We start from the raw sequence: 19945 nt of genomic DNA on the forward strand, positions 1-19945 counted from the left end.
TAATAATTTGAATCAGTTTCTAAAATAAACATTAAGATTTAAATGCAGGTAAAAGGGGGTATAACAAAGACAATACTAAAACTTTTATGAAATGCTTCTTTATTTTACAACACTCAATACGCAACAAAATATTGAACATACAAATGAAAAAGTGACTGCTGTCATTCAATCTTCCTTTTCGGCAACACAGGCAAATAAATGGAATAACATACGCGTGCGCACTAAATGCTTCAAGGGTCACAATAGCACGAAAGACTATTTCGTCCCACCCAATGTTTACAAAATTTTGAGCGAAGGACAGCAAGCAGTTCACTGAAAGCAAGCACCGTGTTAAGTGGCAACGGTGCAATTCCTCGTGTCATACTAAACTATTTCTCTTGCTTTGTACTCTCCCATTAGAACATTCTTCATTAATCTTCCTCGCTCCTAGCAACATTTGAATTTCGTAATACGTCCTGCCTTTAGTTTCCGGTACAAAGAACAACACCATCAAGAAAGCTAGGAAACAAGACGCCGAGAAGAAGTAGTAAACAGTATGCAATCCAAGACTGTCTCCAATAACTTGGTACAGCTTCGAGACAGCAAAGCCAAGGAGTCCATCGACAATTGTGACAATGGCACCCGCGACACCTTTCACTTCAGTGGCGAATAATTCTCCAATAAGGGCATTAGTTAATGTGCCCAAACCTATTTGATAAGCCACTTGGAAGATAATTACATCGATAATGGGAAGAAGGTTGACTGCAGAAACGTCGACTTCTTTTGCATCGAGCATAAGATAAACTGCAAGAATGGCCAAAGTGATAGCCGATCCCAAGGTTGAAACAATTAGTAGTAGCCTTCTGCCAGCGCCTTCCACAGTTGCAGTAGCTAGACTACCCGAGATGAGTCCCACTCCCAAAACTACGATAGTCGCCGCGTTGGAATCGATACCAACGTCTGCTTTGTTGAAGAGGACTTGTAAATATTGCATGGTGCTGAAGTTCCCGCTAAGTTGCTGTGCAGCGACCAGACCAATAACAATGCTCAATGCCTTCACGTTACTCCGTAACAACAGCATTCGTAGCCTGACTCTCCACGTTTGTTTGGACATGTCCATGCTTTGGGTCGAGTTCGTCGTCAGTCGTCCTTTGTCCGCATCCTCCCTCGACATACCACGCAATATCAAGTTCAACTCTTTCTTCGTCTCATTGGAGTCTTGGATATTCTTGAAGAACAGTAAAGACTTGCAAGCTTCCACTCTGCGGCCTCTGGCTATCAGGAAATAGGGACTCTCAGGGAACCACATGAAACACAGGACGAATATGATAGGTATTGTTAAGAGAATCCATACTAAAGTGTGGAAAGATACCCAGGGTCCAATGCTGCAGGTTAATAGGGACCCAGTGAAGACATTAACCGCTATTAAAGTACCAACAGCACCTCTGATCTTGATGTCGGCTACTTCTGTGACGTACATAGGATTCGTTGTGTAGGATATGCCAACGCCTATGCCGAGGATTACTCGGGAAACGTAGAATTCTACTATGGTGTTAGCAGCTAGGATGATGATCCAACCAGCGATGAAGAAAGCACTGGAGAACATCAGGCAACGTTTGCGGCCAAATCTGTCTGATAGGAAGACTCCCAGGAAGGGACCGATCGTGGATCCAACTATTGTTAAGGAGACGATCCAGGAGCTTTCGTCGTCTGTTACTTTCAATGGCACGTCGTCACCTCCTGATGTTAATCGTGAAAGAGAAGTCGTAGTCCATCCGTACACTGTGCCAACGGCCACCATGGAAAGGGTTGCTGAAAGGTAAGAGATTTGACATTATTTTATTACTTTATTTAGTGTGCAAGATTTCTATGTTTGTCTTGTAGCTTTGTGTATAGAGTGAGATTACTTGTTGTGTGCATTTTGAGACACAATATGCCTGACCAGGGATAGTATGAAACCTGCTGCTCGATGACGTCACAAGGTAGAGAGAGAATTTTTTCTCTGTTTCGTGACGTCATCCAGCAACAGGTTTTATACCATTCCTGTGTCTAACACTGTTTTATCAAAATTTCTACGATAAGAAAATAAAATTAAATCATACGTACTCTTAATCGTTTGAAATGTATATTGATGAGGATGGTTTATCAAAATTTCAATAAGATTTTACTTCTTCAGTGGATTAAAAATGAAAATTGTGACAATGTATATGGAGCATATATTGGGTTTACTTGAATTTATTTAGGACATTATAATAATAAAAAATAAACTTGATATTTTTTGATATGACGGAAGTATAGAAGATTTTTGTTGATGGAGAATAGAAGACTAACCGGAGATGCATGCTAGCCATTGCCGCAATATTCTATTGTTTTTGGAATATTTCTCCTCTATTGTGTATGGTGGCATGTTGTTCACTTGCGATTCTTCCTGTCCTGGGTCAATCTGAGACAAAAACGAAATTTTTAAGAATAGAAATAAGCTTAAAAGTGTTGCACCAAATGCTTTAATTTGTTTAATATTAACTACTTTCAAAACTGTAAATATTTCTTTAGAAAATATGAATTTTAAAATAAAAATAGTATTAATCTCGGTTCAGTGATTATCGAATTTGATTTGAGATTATTTGATAGAAGAGTAAGTGGACGTACAAACTTCATTATTTTAATTATACTTGAGTTTAAGTAACCCAAATAAGATTATTTTTATTTTAATTCTTATCAAACAATTTTTCAATTTATTAGTAACACAGTTTCGATTTCGAAAACGTATTGGGAATTGTAAAGAATTATCTTTCCTTCGTTATCTGCTTGTGGCTCCATTTAGGTACACTAATTAAATGATCAATGTACATTTATTTGTAAACTTACCAGTATTTTTATAATTACAAATTTTTATAAAGTAAAGGAATACGAACAAATAATACACACATACACACCCTTACAAAAATTACGTAAGTACAAACATAAATCGGTTACACTCACATAAAATTAAGTAAGAACATTGAGGTCTCTTTTCATTTTTCATATCTGCAGTCTCTGAAACAATTTTTTTATTTAATAGATTTTTGTAGAAAAATATTCCACACGTCTTGTATAATTTTACAGTATTCATAGATTAAGTTTATGTCTGTTATTTCTTAATTTGAAACACTACTACGAATTTCTAATACACACTTCTCTTACTGAAGAAAATGAAACTACGATTTGTACAAGATCATAAAATAGATAGTATTTCGAATATACGACACTAATTTTTTAATTCTTTTTGTGCTTCTCTAATTTTATATGTACTTATAAAAAATTATAATTTACGAAAGACAGAAATTTGAAAATTTCTTCTTTACCGACTTCTTGCTAAGTCTTACGATGGAATTGAGGACTCATGAAAGATGCCTCCCTAATTCGAGAACTATGAATCTATAAATAATTTTCTATAGACTCATTTGTAAGGTCTTACATCAATTTTCTTATATACATACATTGTCTAAATATCTAGAAACCTAAATTATTGTATGCGTAAACGAAAGCCATCTCTGATTCCAATTTCGTAAATTGCTCCACCTTCTCCGTATAATAAAATAAAAAATAAGATTCAAGATTTTTAGGGTGTAGCACCTAAAACACAATCTTCTCCACAACTTTAATTATTGCACAATATGGGCAATAATTACCCAATAAATGATTGGTAATTTTTGCAAACCCTTATTATTGATACACACCGACAAACGTTCGATGTTACAATGTAATAGCTTGATTGCCCTTGTTGCTAATTAGAGCTTAATTGCACTTGATCTTCGTTTATTGTCAATTCGTGACATACTGACTAACTCTCTCGCTAACAGAACCTAGGAAGCATAACTGCTTCATAACGAGTTGCTAATTAGTCGTCTTCACCGATAACGGTGTCTTCAAGTAACTAACATGAAGGCATTAGAACTTCTCTTTATTTTCTCTTGAACTTGTGTCTCCTGAGAAATGGATGCAGTATATTTTGTATTCAAAACAGATGGCATTTTTCTACTTGTATTTTTATGCTTGTGAAAAATGACTTATGAATACATGACTTATGAAGCACGTGTTAGGGATGAGAACTCAGAAAAGATGCACAGTATCTGCAAAGAATAAAAATTAAGTATAATAATTGCTTTTAACTCTCTATAATGTGATTTTGAAATCTCATACTCGTATATTGATCTTATTTCATTTATAGGCCACTAGGTGGCGTTTCTGTTTTTTTGCATATAAATAAAGTTACACGTCTTTTTTTTAATAAGAAAAACAGTAAAATTTGCAAATTGTTTGTTAATTAAAATTTGGAAGTCAATACGTGCTAGTTCCAGATAAAATAATTTTTCTTACTTATTAAAAAAATTGAGGTTATAGAGGGTTAACTAAAAATTGTAACGCAATTTGTAATTAATATAATTTATTAAAAGTATCAATTTTTTTCAGCATGAAGAGAAAATTTTCAGTTTTACAGCTATAGAAAACCGATTTTTTATCAAATTTCAGTAGTGGGGTGCATGGTAGTTGTTAATGAAAATAGTGTGGAAAGAGAAGTGATAAGAGAGGTGAGAAAGTTTATCTAGAGTAGATAATAAAAATCAATGAGGTAGATTTAGATAACGTCACTTTGGACTCTTTGGACAACAGAGAGGGCAAATAGATATTTGATTGATGCTAGGTTTACAGTCTTTCAATCGTGGCACGCCTACAAGATTACCTATTGCATATTAGATTCTATTATCCTAATAGATTCAACTTCATCACCATTGTTAAACGCGTTAAGTAACTCATTCCAAACTCGATTGAGAGTAACAGCTGGTATACTGTTTCACGATTCATTTAACATGTCAATGGAGTATCTTAAATTATGCTGTTTAAAAAGTTGCAATACTCGAATGTCTCTACTATTAATAGCTAATGAATCGCGTAATAAGTGCACTTATAGCATATTTTTTTAAACATTTACCCTTTATGATGCTCTAAATATGATTTTTAATTATTAATAAATTAACAAAATATTTTCGAAGAAACAGTTTGTAATTTATTTTTCTTTATTAATACAATGATCGTAAAATATATGCGACACTTTTCTGTTCATAATTTGTAGGAAAAGATGTTAGTCTACATTTTTGGCTAATTTTTTCGTATTCCTATGATTGTAAAGCAAAACTGTGTAGATTATATATTTTTATTATTGAAATATTGACATTCGATGTTTGAAACCTAAAATTTATATAATAGTCCTGCATTTTCTCATATTCTCATTTTGATAGGACAAGTTTCTTAATTCAGTCTCTTTTTACGAAATATACAGATTCCATTTTGTAGCCTTCAGTATCACGATATAAATTCTTTTGAGAATGTGTACTTGTATAACTTATATAATTTTGTCTTCTGAAGACAACTAGTTCTGAGAATTATTTTCGGACTGTATCAAAAATTCGGAGTCACTCTGTATAGTGAATAAGATCTCTTTTCACTCTAGAACACACACACACTTTTTTGATAATTAAATTCTCTTATATTCTTCTCGCAAGATTCTTTTAATACAAATATTCGTAAAATTTACGATTCATTTCAGATTTTTATTTTTACTGTACAATATCTACAGCTTTAGCATCCCTTAATAGCTTTCCATTAAAAATACATTATTTTCGCAGGTAATTATGAAATTGGTCTAAGGTAGGAATGTAACGAAGCTAAATTTATCGTTAACTTTTTCAGTAGTAAATAAATTATAGATAAGTAACATATCCAATTTTTGTTATGAAACAAACAATAAATAATTATCAGTACATTTGCAAAAATTAATATATGTATGCAATTGCAACAATTAATATGTATAAAAATTACGAGTCATTGTGTTTCACAGTTACTTAAACATTATTTTATTTCCCCACATAAATTGTGCTATCGAAACAAGGTATTGTAATTTAAACTAATAGAATTGAATTTCGGGTCCACATTGACTGTGCAATTTTGACTTTCTCTTTTGAATTCTATACATTCTTAAAATCTTAAGTTCGCTTTTTGGTATTCTATAAATGCTGCAGAAAGATTTATATCATGCAAATAAAAATAAATTTGAAACGAAGAAAGAAGAAAAATGAAATAAAAGAAGTTGCATGTGACTGCTTAGTAACAAACAAACCACTCTGTATCACACACGATGCGGTTTCTGATATAAATATACACACATTACGTATATTTTTGTCTTTCAAGAGTGAAACTTAATATTCTCATATCGGATGCACGAAACTACGTAATGTCACAGCGAAAAATCTTAGCTTATCTTGCAAATTGCTATAACGCATATCGAAGGCAGAAAAATTGATCGTAATTCTCAAAATCATAGGATTTATTAATTATTATATACGAAACTTTTTAGTACATTTCCGCATGCGCTGTAGCTGGACCACGTGACTGCACACTTCCTTTTCCGTCGTGGCACGAAAAGACGAAATGAAGCATTTAGGAAAAGAAATTGAGCAATTTAAAGTTTATATGAACTTATAATACTTTATTTCCACCACTTTGTAATTTTAATACATTTAAAAAAAAAATTGAAATCGTAACAATAGCATGGATGCTATTAACCTCTTAACGTAAAATTCGAAACTAAAGAAATTTTTCATTAGAAGTTCATTTCATTTATAATTTGCATTCACTGGAAAAGGAAAATAACTTCTATCATTGTAGAATCAAATTATTTTTTTAAACTATGTTTAACACACTTTTAATAAAATAACAGTATCATTAAAATAGACAATATACTCATAACTATAATTTTCTGTTCTCATTTTTAGAGGTTAATCGTATCTCCTCCCATTTTCTAAAAATTACTATTCTTCAATCTCAAATCGAACAATCTTCTAACTTCACGTAATCATTGTTACCAATGTTACCATCAAAGTCCCTTTATTTCAAATTCTTCAGAGAAGTGCACGATCAGATCTGTCCACAAAAGCGTGAATATTCTTCAAAATATCGATGAATACCACAAACATAATTACAAAACCTTCGAAAATAAAGCCAACGACAAGTTCATCATAAAAAAGCTAAAAAGAATGAGTGTACCAAACTGTGTTACACACTCGCACGCACTCGTGGTCTCAACGCATACACGTAACTGTACTTTCACAGACGATATTTTCCTTCAGCACGCGACCTCGTGTTCAGCAACTTAACCTAACTGTATCCCGAACAGAACGCGCTAATTGTGTGAAAACTAAAACAAACAATAAAATGAAATGACACTCTCGGCCATACTTACCGAAGTTTCCACAGTCCCTGTCATTATAAGTCCCTTCCTTCGCGCAGTAGAATCGTCGAAGGTGGATCACGATAAGAGGTCGTGCTTTCGATAAATTCAACAAGATCGAATTCTAAAATCTGGCATTGGGTGTCTGCACGACGGAGGAAAGTGCACTGTTTCGAACACTGTGTTTCGCGATGCACATTTTCACGACACTTGCTTCCCTTTCCCCTTTCTCTTTTTCAGAACGCCTCTCAATGTTGCTTTAATAGCTCTCCCCCCTCCGCTGGTTACATTTATAAACGTTTCATTCAATAAACGGGGTAGATCCACTAGCTGAGACAACGTGCTCTTCCGACGAAAGAACACGAACTTCTGAGTTCGCGATTCGCGGTACACACTGTACCTGAAGTCACGCTACTCACGTGCCGTTCCTCGACGTTTCATCGTATTTAAAGAACTCTGACTCTTTCCATCGATAACACCAACTGAGAGATATTTACGAGCTGATAATGCAAGAGTCCCATTAAGCGATAACGAGTTTTAACTGAGGCTTTTATTTACTGGCGTTAGACGTGGTTTAACGTTTACAGATTTTGTCTGCGGTCGGTGGTTGTTCTTGAACTTTTGTTAGAAGAGAGTCAGTTGGTCGTGGAGTAACGAAGATTATGTTGTAGAGGAACTGTGATACTGATACTAATTTTAATCGCTGGTTAATGTAGTGCAACTGAACTTTGGTTGAATAAACTTCGAAACAAATAGATTATAGTTGGTTTAATTAGGTTATAAGAAGGAGATTGCTGTTAATGTTGATAATCATTTTTTATCTTGCGTAATTTATTTATAGTAGAGTACGTAGATTAGAATAGAGAAGTGTTAGCTCGTTGGACTTTCTATTTGAGTCCATTTTGTAATTTTACATTGCTAAATATTTGTGAGGTTTCTTAATTTTCGGAAAATATGGTCTTTATAATTAGTCTTTTTTTCAGTGTAGAATAATAGTTTATAGAGTTAAACTATGGAAAAGTATAATGCTCTATTATTTATTATTATTTATTATTATCTATAGTATCTAGTAATTTTATTATGTTATATTTCTACACAAGCACGTATATCTAAAACTATAGTAAAATGGAAAGGTAAATGTACTAAGTATTCCTAGTGTAAAAATAAATGAAAAGTGTGAACTGAATTTGCACCATGAGTTTACTTTTTCGAGAAAATTGGATTTTACTGTTTACCGTGTACGTATGCACTATTGCATGATAAAGGCATGCAATAAATTTTCATAAATTACATAAATTCGAATATATTGTATTTTTCTGTTAAAAATAGTCAGTTACTTTTCATTATTAAATAAAACGAAAATAACTTGTTTATGAAAAACGACCATAAAGTCTGCGTGTACGATACATATGTATAAGATTAAAAAGTAAATCAATTTAACAATTAGAACTTGACTTTCATTAACACAGATTTCGATCAACTTGAGATTTGTTTAGATTGCAAATTATTAATGTTGTTTATATTTATATAAATTTAAGTGTTTATACAATTGGGTCTAATTTGTAATTTAACATAACTAGGACGATGGCGATTCTACGTGAAAAAGTAAGTTAAAACTAAAAAATAAAATTTGTTCATAATAGGCTTTATTTTGGAGAATATTGGATTTAAATTTTGGCCAAGTGCAAGTGCACTAAGGTACATATCTGCTCTTTTAAGTACCGAAGGGGAACAATTATAGTTAGACCGCGACCCTGTCTGAAAGTGAGGAGCATTCCCCTTGCCTCTTTGTATCCCACAAGTACTCCGAATTGTACGTATGTACATACATGCATGCTTTGATGCAGTTGTAACCGACTAAAACTTGAAATAAGTTTCCTTGAAAACGAAATCAAATATAAAAGGACTGTATTCTCCTTTACCACCAATTACGAGACACCTTTTACAAATGGAGTGATGCTCGATAAAATAGTTCCAAAAATAAAAGTTTACCTTTAGTTGAAATTTAGTAAATTAGATAGTATAAATTCATCTATTTAAAATAAAGTGAATTAGACATAGGCATAGAATAGAATCAGAAGAATCTAAAGATGCTCGATACCAACAAAATTTTCAGGGCCATAAAATGCTTTTACTTGATGTCGGTTTTTAGCAGTACCAAAGGAACAATACACTTACACGTACATATAGTTCAGTCATGTGTAGTAGTGCATCCGCATCACTTACACCACCATGCCCTGTTATCCCCGAGGTCATTAAAACTGTCAAGTAGTTAAAACAAGCAAGTAGATCTTAACATCGTAACTTCAAGAACCGGAGTAGCTTGAATATATCCGATTTGCTTTTGGAATATTATAATACTTTGACTTACATTAATTCTCACTTATATTCTCTTAATTCACGATATTAATCGTGAAGAAGAAGAAGACCTTTTCAATATTTATCTATCTAATTTGAATATCATAAATTATTGCCACTATTATTATTTTACCGGAAAAGACAAGTATTTAGTCGTAAATTAACCGGTTTATCTGCCTGCCCTCAAAAAGGCATAAATACCCTGAGCGTTCGGCGCGCTCCTCAGTCGCTCCTGAGATTTCAAAGGGTGTACATCGTGGTGGTCTTCAGTTAGTTTCTATGTTACTTTCCCCTGATTCGTGTCGAAAAGTTCTTTCTTTGAGAGTGCGTCATCCTTGATCAATGGTCAGACTACATGTCTGATTAATACATCGCAAAATACAACATCCACCGAGGGATATCATCAAGTGTCCTTGTCAGGTTTAAGAACCTAATCATAAGTAAGTTTATGTCTATATATGTAATTTTAAATTTAATGCATAATTCTTACGTGATCCTTTGTAGAATTTTTCTCGTTTGTTTTCCTTGCGTTTCTTTATCGTCTTTGATTAGGCGACTACCTTCCTACATATTGTATCTGTGTAATCGTAATCGCAGCATGATACTGCGGCGATGAACCTCGATATTGTCGAATAATCCCTCGAAAATTTTTACCGAAAATTCAACCTTTGCTCCATCATTGTCTCTGCTTCGACTAGGTTAAAATCACAATTCGTCTAGGTTCGTCAATAAAATAAACTACAAAACTTTGCGTATTTTTAGAGAGAACACTGACAATTTCTCTCACGCATCCGTATTTCTAGCAATAAGTTAAAAATCTACCTGTGTACTATTTATATTGTGCTATTTGAGTAATAATAATAAAAACACAGTAAGAACAAATATATGCATTCAGTGATTTACGTAATCCATCATAACTATTGTGTAATAAAGATTTATAAATTGCAACTATTATGGATAATTACATAATAAAAACCTACTTCCAAGAAAAGAGCTTCTTCGATATTATATTCTCTTTATACAAACTTTTATTACTGCCAAAATTTTATTTTGCGGCCGAACTGAGCAACAGTATCAGGAGGACATATTACCAAAAGAGGTATCTCAAGTTCTTTACGTATTTGCCAATGCGTAACATTAGCTTTTGGCAAAAATTAAGGTAAGTATCAGGAGAACATAATAGCGAAAGAGATATCTTGAGTTCTTAATACTTCGCCAATATGTACCTCGGCTTTGGCCAAAACTAAGATAAGTATCAGGAGAACATGATACCGAAAGAGGTATCCCGAATTCTCAATACTTACCAATATCTAATTTGGCTTTTGCCGAAATTGAAGTTAAGTATCAGGAGAACATGATAGCAAAAGAGGTATCCCGAAATTCTTATTACTTACCAATATGTAATTTCGCTTTTGCCGAAATTATAGGTAAGTATCAGGAGAACATGATAGCGAAAGAGGTATCCCGAAATTCTTATTACTTACCAATATGTAATTTGGCTTTTGCCGAAATTAAAGGTAAGTATCAGGAGAACATGATACCGAAAGAGGTATCCCGAATTCTTATTACCTACCGATATGTAATTTCGCTTTTGCCGAAATTATAGGTAAGTATCAGGAGAACATGATACCGAAAGAGGTATCCCGAATTCTTATTACTTGCCAATATGTATTTTGGCTTTTGTCAGAATTATAGGTAAGTATCAGGAGAACATGATAGCGAAAGAGGTATCCGAAATTCTAATTACTTACCAATATGTAATTTCGCTTTTGTCGAAATTATAGGTAAGTATCAGGAGAACATGATAGCGAAAGAGGTATCCCGAAATTCATATTACTTACCAATATGTAATTTGGCTTTTGCCGAAATTAAAGGTAAGTATCAGGAGAACATGATACCGAAAGAGGTATCCCGAATTCTTATTACTTACCAATATCTAATTTGGCTTTTGCCGAAATTGAAGTTAAGTATCAGGAGAACATGATAGCAAAAGAGGTATCCCGAAATTCTTATTACTTACCAATATGTAATTTCGCTTTTGCCGAAATTATAGGTAAGTATCAGGAGAACATGATAGCGAAAGAGGTATCCCGAAATTCATATTACTTACCAATATGTAATTTGGCTTTTGCCGAAATTAAAGGTAAGTATCAGGAGAACATGATACCGAAAGAGGTATCCCGAATTCTTATTATTTACCGATATGTAATTTCGCTTTTGCCGAAATTATAGGTAAGTATCAGGAGAACATGATACCGAAAGAGGTATCCCGAATTCTTATTACTTACCAATATCTAATTTGGCGTTTGCCGAAATTGAAGTTAAGTATCAGGAGAACATGATAGCAAAAGAGGTATCCCGAAATTCTTATTACTTACCAATATGTAATTTCGCTTTTGCCGAAATTATAGGTAAGTATCAGGAGAACATGATAGCGAAAGAGGTATCCCGAATTCTTATTACTTACCAATATCTAATTTGGCTTTTGCCGAAATTAAAGGTAAGTATCAGGAGAACATGATACCGCAAGAGGTATCCCGAATTCTTATTACTTACCGATATGTAATTTCGCTCTTGCCGAAATTATAGGTAAGTATCAGGAGAACATGATACCGTAAGAGGTATCCCGAATTCTTATTACTTACCAATATCTAATTTGACTTTTGCCGAAATTGAAGTTAAGTATCAGGAGAACATGATAGCAAAAGAGGTATCCCGAAATTCTTATTACTTACCAATATGTAATTTCGCTTTTGCCGAAATTATAGGTAAGTGTCAGGAGAACATGATAGCGAAATAGGTATCCCGAAATTCATATTACTTACCGATATGTAATTTCGCTTTTGCCGAAATTATAGGTAAGTATCAGGAGAACATGATACCGTAAGAGGTATCCCGAATTCTTATTACTTACCAATATCTAATTTGGCTTTTGCCGAAATTGAAGTTAAGTATCAGGAGAACATGATAGCAAAAGAGGTATCCCGAAATTCTTATTACTTACCAATATGTAATTTCGCTTTTGCCGAAATTATAGGTAAGTATCAGGAGAACATGATAGCGAAAGAGGTATCCCGAAATTCTTATTACTTACCAATATGTAATTTGGCTTTTGCCGAAATTAAAGGTAAGTATCAGGAGAACATGATAGCGAAAGAGGTATCCCGAAATTCTTATTACTTACCGATATGTAATTTCGCTCTTGCCGAAATTATAGGTAAGTATCAGGAGAACATGATACCGTAAGAGGTATCCCGAATTCTTATTACTTACCAATATCTAATTTGACTTTTGCCGAAATTGAAGTTAAGTATCAGGAGAACATGATAGCGAAAGAGGTATCCCGAAATTCTTATTACTTACCGATATGTAATTTCGCTCTTGCCGAAATTATAGGTAAGTATCAGGAGAACATGATACCGTAAGAGGTATCCCGAATTCTTATTACTTACCAATATCTAATTTGACTTTTGCCGAAATTGAAGTTAAGTATCAGGAGAACATGATAGCAAAAGAGGTATCCCGAAATTCTTATTACTTACCAATATGTAATTTCGCTTTTGCCGAAATTATAGGTAAGTATCAGGAGAACATGATAGCGAAAGAGGTATCCCGAAATTCTTATTACTTACCAATATGTAATTTGGCTTTTGCCGAAATTAAAGGTAAGTATCAGGAGAACATGATAGCGAAAGAGGTATCCCGAAATTCATATTGCTTTCCAATATGTAATTTCGCTCTTGCCGAAATTATAGGTAAGTATCAGGAGAACATGATACCGTAAGAGGTATCCCGAATTCTTATTACTTACCAATATCTAATTTGACTTTTGCCGAAATTGAAGTTAAGTATCAGGAGAACATGATAGCAAAAGAGGTATCCCGAAATTCTTATTAGTTACCAATATGTAATTTCGCTTTTGCCGAAATTATAGGTAAGTATCAGGAGAACATGATAGCGAAAGAGGTATCCCGAAATTCTTATTACTTACCAATATGTAATTTGGCTTTTGCCGAAATTAAAGGTAAGTATCAGGAGAACATGATAGCGAAAGAGGTATCCCGAAATTCATATTGCTTTCCAATATGTAATTTGGCTTTTGCCGAAATTAAAGGTAAGTATCAGGAGAACACGATACCGAAAGAGGTATCCCGAATTCTTATTACTTACCAATATCTAATTTGGCTTTTGCCGAAATTAAAGGTAAGTATCAGGAGAACATGATACCGAAAGAGGTATCCCGAATTCTTATTACTTACCGATATGTAATTTCGCTTTTGCCGAAATTATAGGGAAGTATCAGGAGAACATGATAGCGAAAGAGGTATCCCGAAATTCTTATTACTTACCAATATGTAATTTGGCTTTTGCCGAAATTAAAGGTAAGTATCAGGAGAACATGATACCGAAAGAGGTATCCCGAATTCTTATTACTTACCAATATGTAATTTCGCTTTTGCCGAAATTATAGGTAAGTATCAGGAGAACATGATACCGAAAGAGGTATCCCGAATTCTTATTACTTACCAATATGTAATTTCGCTTTTGCCGAAATTATAGGTAAGTATCAGGAGAACATGATAGCGAAAGAGGTATCCGAAATTCTAATTACTTACCAATATGTAATGTCGCTTTTGCCGAAATTATAGGTAAGTATCAGGAGAACATGATACCGAAAGAGGTATCCCGAATTCTTATTACTTACCAATATCTAATTTGGCTTTTGCCGAAATTAAAGGTAAGTATCAGGAGAACATGATACCGAAAGAGGTATCCCGAATTCTTATTACTTACCGATATGTAATTTCGCTTTTGCCGAAATTATAGGGAAGTATCAGGAGAACATGATAGCGAAAGAGGTATCCCGAAATTCTTATTACTTACCAATATGTAATTTGGCTTTTGCCGAAATTAAAGGTAAGTATCAGGAGAACATGATACCGAAAGAGGTATCCCGAATTCTTATTACTTACCAATATCTAATTTGGCTTTTCCCGAAATTGAAGTTAAGTATCAGGAGAACATGATAGCAAAAGAGGTATCCCGAAATTCTTATTACTTACCAATATGTAATTTCGCTTTTGCCGAAATTATAGGTAAGTATCAGGAGAACATGATAGCGAAAGAGGTATCCCGAAATTCTTATAACTTACCAATATGTAATTTCGCTTTTGCCGAAATTATAGGTAAGTATCAGGAGAACATGATACCGAAAGAGGTATCCCGAATTCTTATTACGTACCGATATGTAATTTCGCTTTTGCCGAAATTATAGGTAAGTATCAGGAGAACATGATACCGAAAGAGGTATCCCGAATTCTTATTACTTACCAATATCTAATTTGGCGTTTGCCGAAATTGAAGTTAAGTATCAGGAGAACATGATAGCAAAAGAGGTATCCCGAAATTCTTATTACTTACCAATATGTAATTTCGCTTTTGCCGAAATTATAGGTAAGTATCAGGAGAACATGATAGCGAAAGAGGTATCCCGAAATTCTTATAACTTACCAATATGTAATTTCGCTTTTGCCGAAATTATAGGTAAGTATCAGGAGAACATGATAGCGAAATAGGTATCCCGAAATTCATATTACTTACCGATATGTAATTTCGCTTTTGCCGAAATTATAGGTAAGTATCAGGAGAACATGATACCGTAAGAGGTATCCCGAATTCTTATTACTTACCAATATCTAATTTGGCTTTTGCCGAAATTAAAGGTAAGTATCAGGAGAACATGATACCGAAAGAGGTATCCCGAATTCTTATTACTTACCGATATGTAATTTCGCTTTTGCCGAAATTATAGGGAAGTATCAGGAGAACATGATAGCGAAAGAGGTATCCCGAAGTTCTTATTACTTACCAATATGTAATTTGGCTTTTGCCGAAATTAAAGGTAAGTATCAGGAGAACATGATACCGAAAGAGGTATCCCGAATTCTTATTACTTACCAATATCTAATTTGGCTTTTCCCGAAATTGAAGTTAAGTATCAGGAGAACATGATAGCAAAAGAGGTATCCCGAAATTCTTATTACTTACCAATATGTAATTTCGCTTTTGCCGAAATTATAGGTAAGTATCAGGAGAACATGATAGCGAAAGAGGTATCCCGAAATTCTTATAACTTACCAATATGTAATTTCGCTTTTGCCGAAATTATAGGTAAGTATCAGGAGAACATGATACCGAAAGAGGTATCCCGAATTCTTATTACGTACCGATATGTAATTTCGCTTTTGCCGAAATTATAGGTAAGTATCAGGAGAACATGATACCGAAAGAGGTATCCCGAATTCTTATTACTTACCAATATCTAATTTGGCGTTTGCCGAAATTGAAGTTAAGTATCAGGAGAACATGATAGCAAAAGAGGTATCCCGAAATTCTTATTACTTACCAATATGTAATTTCGCTTTTGCCGAAATTATAGGTAAGTATCAGGAGAACATGATAGCGAAAGAGGTATCCCGAAATTCTTATAACTTACCAATATGTAATTTCGCTTTTGCCGAAATTATAGGTAAGTATCAGGAGAACATGATACCGAAAGAGGTATCCCGAAATTCATATTACTTACCAATATGTAATTTGGCTTTTGCCGAAGTTAAAGGTAAGTATCAGGAGAACATGATACCGAAAAAGGTATCCCGAATTCTTATTACTTACCAATATGTATTTTGGCTTTTGTCTGAATTATAGTTAAGTATCAGGAGAACATGATAGTGAAAGAGGTATCTCGAGTTCTTAATGCTTACCAATATGTAGTTCGGCTTTGGCCAAAACTGAGATAAGTATCAGGGGTACATGATGCCGAAAGAAGTATTCCGAATTCTTATTACTTACCAATATGTAATTTGGCTTTTGTCAGAATTATAGGTAAGTATCAGGAGAACATGATAGCGAAAGAGGTATCGCGAATTCTTATTACTTACCAATATCTAATTTGGCTTTTGCCGAAATTAATGGTAAGTATCAGGAGAACATGATAGCAAAAGAGGTATCCCGAATTCTTATTACTTACCAATATGTATTTTGGCTTTTGTCTGAATTATAGGTAAGTATCAGGAGAACATGATAGTAAAAGAGGTATCTCGAGTTCTTAATACTTACCAATATGTAGTTCGGCTTTGGCCAAAACTGAGATAAGTATCAGGAGAACATGATGCCGAAAGAAGTATTCCGAATTCTTATTACTTACCAATATGTAATTGGGCTTTTGGCAAAATTAAAGGTAAGTATCAGGTGAACATGATACCGAAAGAGGTATCTCGAGTTCTTGATGTTTGCCAGTATGTAACTTTAATTTTTGGCCAACATTGGTAAAGATATCAGGGGAACATGATACGTGGAGTGGTATTTTGTAATTTTCGATAAACGATAGTTTTCAATAAGAATAAGGTATCTTCGGATGGGAGTAGAGGATTGTGTTATGAATGTGTTTTAAGAAATGAAGTAAACGAAGATTGTTGTTAGTATAGCATTCTTTATTTTTGTAAAGTAGTAGAGAGTTTACACAATTGTTGTAGATAATGTTGTCTATACAGAAAGTATGATGTTTTGTGTATGTAGTGGAAATATCAATTTTAACTTACTTAATTTATTATTAAAATTCGTCATTAATTGTTTAAATGTTACAATAAATTTGGAAAATGTGCAGTTCGTTCTTCATTTTTCAAGCTCCGTGGGTAATCATGAAAATGTGTTGATCACGTTTGGGAAGTTGAAGATGAGTAATTGCCACTGCATATTGTATAGTGTATATTATAGCGGCCACGCAAGTCGTGATCAGCACTCAGGCATACGCAAATTAATTTACAGTCATATTTCCTGTTCCTTCAATTGTAGTCGTACTGTCACTTTGCCACAACAAGTGCCAACGAAGACTTGATATAAATGTGATGTCTTCATTTGTGTCTGCTTACATTCTGAGAAAGAAGAATAAAAGTTATAGCAATGATTTGTACTTTATATATTGTAGACATTAATGGTACTCATTCTCATTACAATTAACGAACACGTAACAAAAACCAGTTATGTCAAGTTTTTTCTTCTTAGAAAGCAAACAAATTTTTATCATAGTACACACAGTGCATTTTGTTAATAAATTGTATAAATACTTACTGTTGTTTTAATAAGTTTTTAATGCGTCCGAACTCTCCGACAGCCGCCGATAAAATGACGACCTTTCCTACTCTTCAATCGGAGCACGAAGGAAATGGTTGCTGGGTAGCGGGGAGCAGGTAAGTAACCGCGAGTGTCGTGCATACTAGCATTTTTTAATAATAGCCTATATGTATAAACAATGTCTGACAATTTGGGTGGGTAGCCCTTGAATTAAATTAGTTGGAACGAAAAGCTATAAAACCACTACTTCAACGTGTGAAACTAACTGATTGGTTCATCTACAAATTACAAAAAAATATCTTGCTAACGTTGTTATATTTCAAGATCCTGCATTTCTATTTTTGAGTATATGCAATTTAAAAAACTGAAACAATCGTGCAGAACTACAATGGCTATTCAGTTATAAAAATCAATACATATACTGTAATTTAAATATGAACCATAGAAAATCCCTTTTTAAACATGTCATGTAAATGAACGATCATTTTATTGTCAGTTGCAGGCAACTGACAAAATTACTTTAGTATAAGGGAAATAGGGTAATGTGAGAGTTAAAATCTATTATTAATTACATAACGTTACATGTTAGAAGGAACGGGATAAGAAAGAGACGATTAAGTTAATTAAATAAGATAGATGCATTTTACAAAGCAATAAGTTACATGAGAATCCTTATAAGAAATTAAAGAAACTGAGCTGTAAGTCGCATCTTATAATACAAATTGTAAAAAGTAGCCAACATCGTTAGCCAGGTAGCGAAGTGTCAAGGACCATGGAAAATACTTTTTACTTATGAAGCTCTGTTTCAATTTCCATTTATGCTGTACATATGAACTTCTTGCATCCATTAGGTCGCCGTGAGAAAGGCGATGATTTGGCTATTATAGGCGTGGATATGTACGCTTTTCATATTATAAAATCGAGAAACTCGATTTCCTTTGGAAGACTGGAACAACAATGTTGCATGTTGACAAAAATTACTATCGAATAAAGTAGCACCAAAACGCGCGTTTAAGAAGCAGAATACAAATAACGACGACACTGACTTTTCCTTGGAATCGTAATTAGTATTTCCAAAACTTCAATACCACTTTGATAAGCGAAATAGTTATAAGTAAAATCATGTAAAGATCGGTATAAAATGTTGATTTTACTTGCTTTTGTTTACGTATAATTTCATTTCTTTGATTTCAGGCTTTTATAAAAGACAACCTGTGATTTGATTTACATCGTTCAAGCTCAATTCCCTATCGCGGAATCGATACTTCAATATTACTCGACATTGGTGACAGAGTTGACAAACAAACTAAATCTATTTTTAACTAGCACGTTTATTCATTCTTCTTGCCCCTTGTATCTCACACCATCATCACTTCTTTCCAGCTTAATCAATGCTCCTCGCATTGATGAATAATGGTTCGTCAGGAAGTACTTCAACTATAGGTACGTTAGTCGGTTTCTCAGCCTTGCTTTCATCGGATTCAAAATCCGACATCAATTCCGATCAATCACTAAAAACAGATTTAAGTAATAATTAGAAGCTAGAAGTTACAATTGAATAGCTCAGTGAAGCACAGACATATTTCATAATTACATTACATTACAATTTCATAATTTTAGAGGAGAACATATAGAAAAAAAAGTTCAGTTTGATGAAATAATAGTTAAAAAAATGAAATTTGCATATATAGGCCTATTTATCACTAAGCCCCTGAATTAGCTAAATGTTTTACGATTATCGATACAAAAATAAAGCTTTTAATTATACCTGTCGCTGTTATCACTGGTTGCTTCTTCGCTGCAATCCAAATCAAGTTCGCCTTGAATCGCACTTTGCAAATCGTCAATTCTTTGTAACGCTAATCTAAGATCATCTCTGACGACTTTGGTCTCCGTCTCTGAGGCCTCAAGCGATTTCTCCAATTCGCGACGAGCTCGTGTGGATTCTTGTTCGCGTGCCAATGCAGAACTTGCTTCTTCTCTGGCCTCGCGTAATGATCTTTGCAATCGTCGTGCTGCATCTTGAGCTGTTTGTTCTTTTGTTCGTAGTAACGCCGATTCAGTTTGCAATTTGTCAACGTTTTCTTTCAATCTTGCAATTTGAGTCTGTAAAAAAAAACGAAAATTACATGTTAAGATTCTGTAAACCTTCTAATTCTAATAACTACACTGTAGATTTTTTAGCAATTTCAGTAACAGTTAAAGAAC

At 33.7% G+C, this 19945-nt stretch overlaps 2 protein-coding genes and 1 long non-coding RNA gene across 8 annotated transcripts in view; all 3 read right to left on the bottom strand.

Annotated features, from left to right (window-relative positions):
* Positions 1 to 79: 79 nt before the first annotated feature.
* On the bottom strand, positions 80 to 7604 carry LOC143180272 (facilitated trehalose transporter Tret1). 2 transcript variants are annotated; one of them, XM_076379882.1, is made up of 3 exons: positions 7259 to 7604; positions 2311 to 2422; positions 80 to 1791 (listed from the first exon to the last, which is right to left on the bottom strand). In XM_076379882.1, the coding sequence occupies exons 1-3, from the start codon at positions 7280 to 7282 to the stop codon at positions 359 to 361; spliced, it is 1569 nt and encodes a 522-aa protein (XP_076235997.1). In that variant the 5' UTR covers positions 7283 to 7604; the 3' UTR covers positions 80 to 358. The 2 variants fall into 2 exon arrangements, with proteins under 2 accessions (XP_076235997.1, XP_076235998.1); XM_076379883.1 differs by lacking the exon at positions 2311 to 2422 and having other exon boundaries at positions 7259 to 7603.
* Positions 7605 to 17080: 9476 nt separating this feature from the next.
* LOC143180687 (uncharacterized) lies at positions 17081 to 18191 on the bottom strand. Its single transcript, XR_013002165.1, has 2 exons — positions 17735 to 18191; positions 17081 to 17538 (listed from the first exon to the last, which is right to left on the bottom strand). It is a non-coding gene; the product is annotated as an uncharacterized LOC143180687 (long non-coding RNA).
* A 165-nt stretch (positions 18192 to 18356) lies between these two features.
* The window catches only part of LOC143180226 (unconventional myosin-XVIIIa), a 47509-nt gene continuing 45920 nt past the window's right edge, over positions 18357 to 19945 (bottom strand). For all 5 annotated transcript variants that reach the window (XM_076379799.1, XM_076379802.1, XM_076379800.1 and 2 more), the window contains 2 exons: positions 19506 to 19843; positions 18357 to 19248 (listed from right to left, as the gene is read on the bottom strand). In XM_076379799.1, coding sequence (XP_076235914.1) covers positions 19242 to 19248; positions 19506 to 19843 — 345 coding nt within the window. In that variant the 3' untranslated portion in view covers positions 18357 to 19241. The remainder of the gene's footprint in view (positions 19249 to 19505; positions 19844 to 19945) is intronic.

Source organism: Calliopsis andreniformis, chromosome 6 (assembly GCF_051401765.1).
Source record: "Calliopsis andreniformis isolate RMS-2024a chromosome 6, iyCalAndr_principal, whole genome shotgun sequence".
NCBI lineage: Eukaryota > Metazoa > Arthropoda > Insecta > Hymenoptera > Andrenidae > Calliopsis > Calliopsis andreniformis.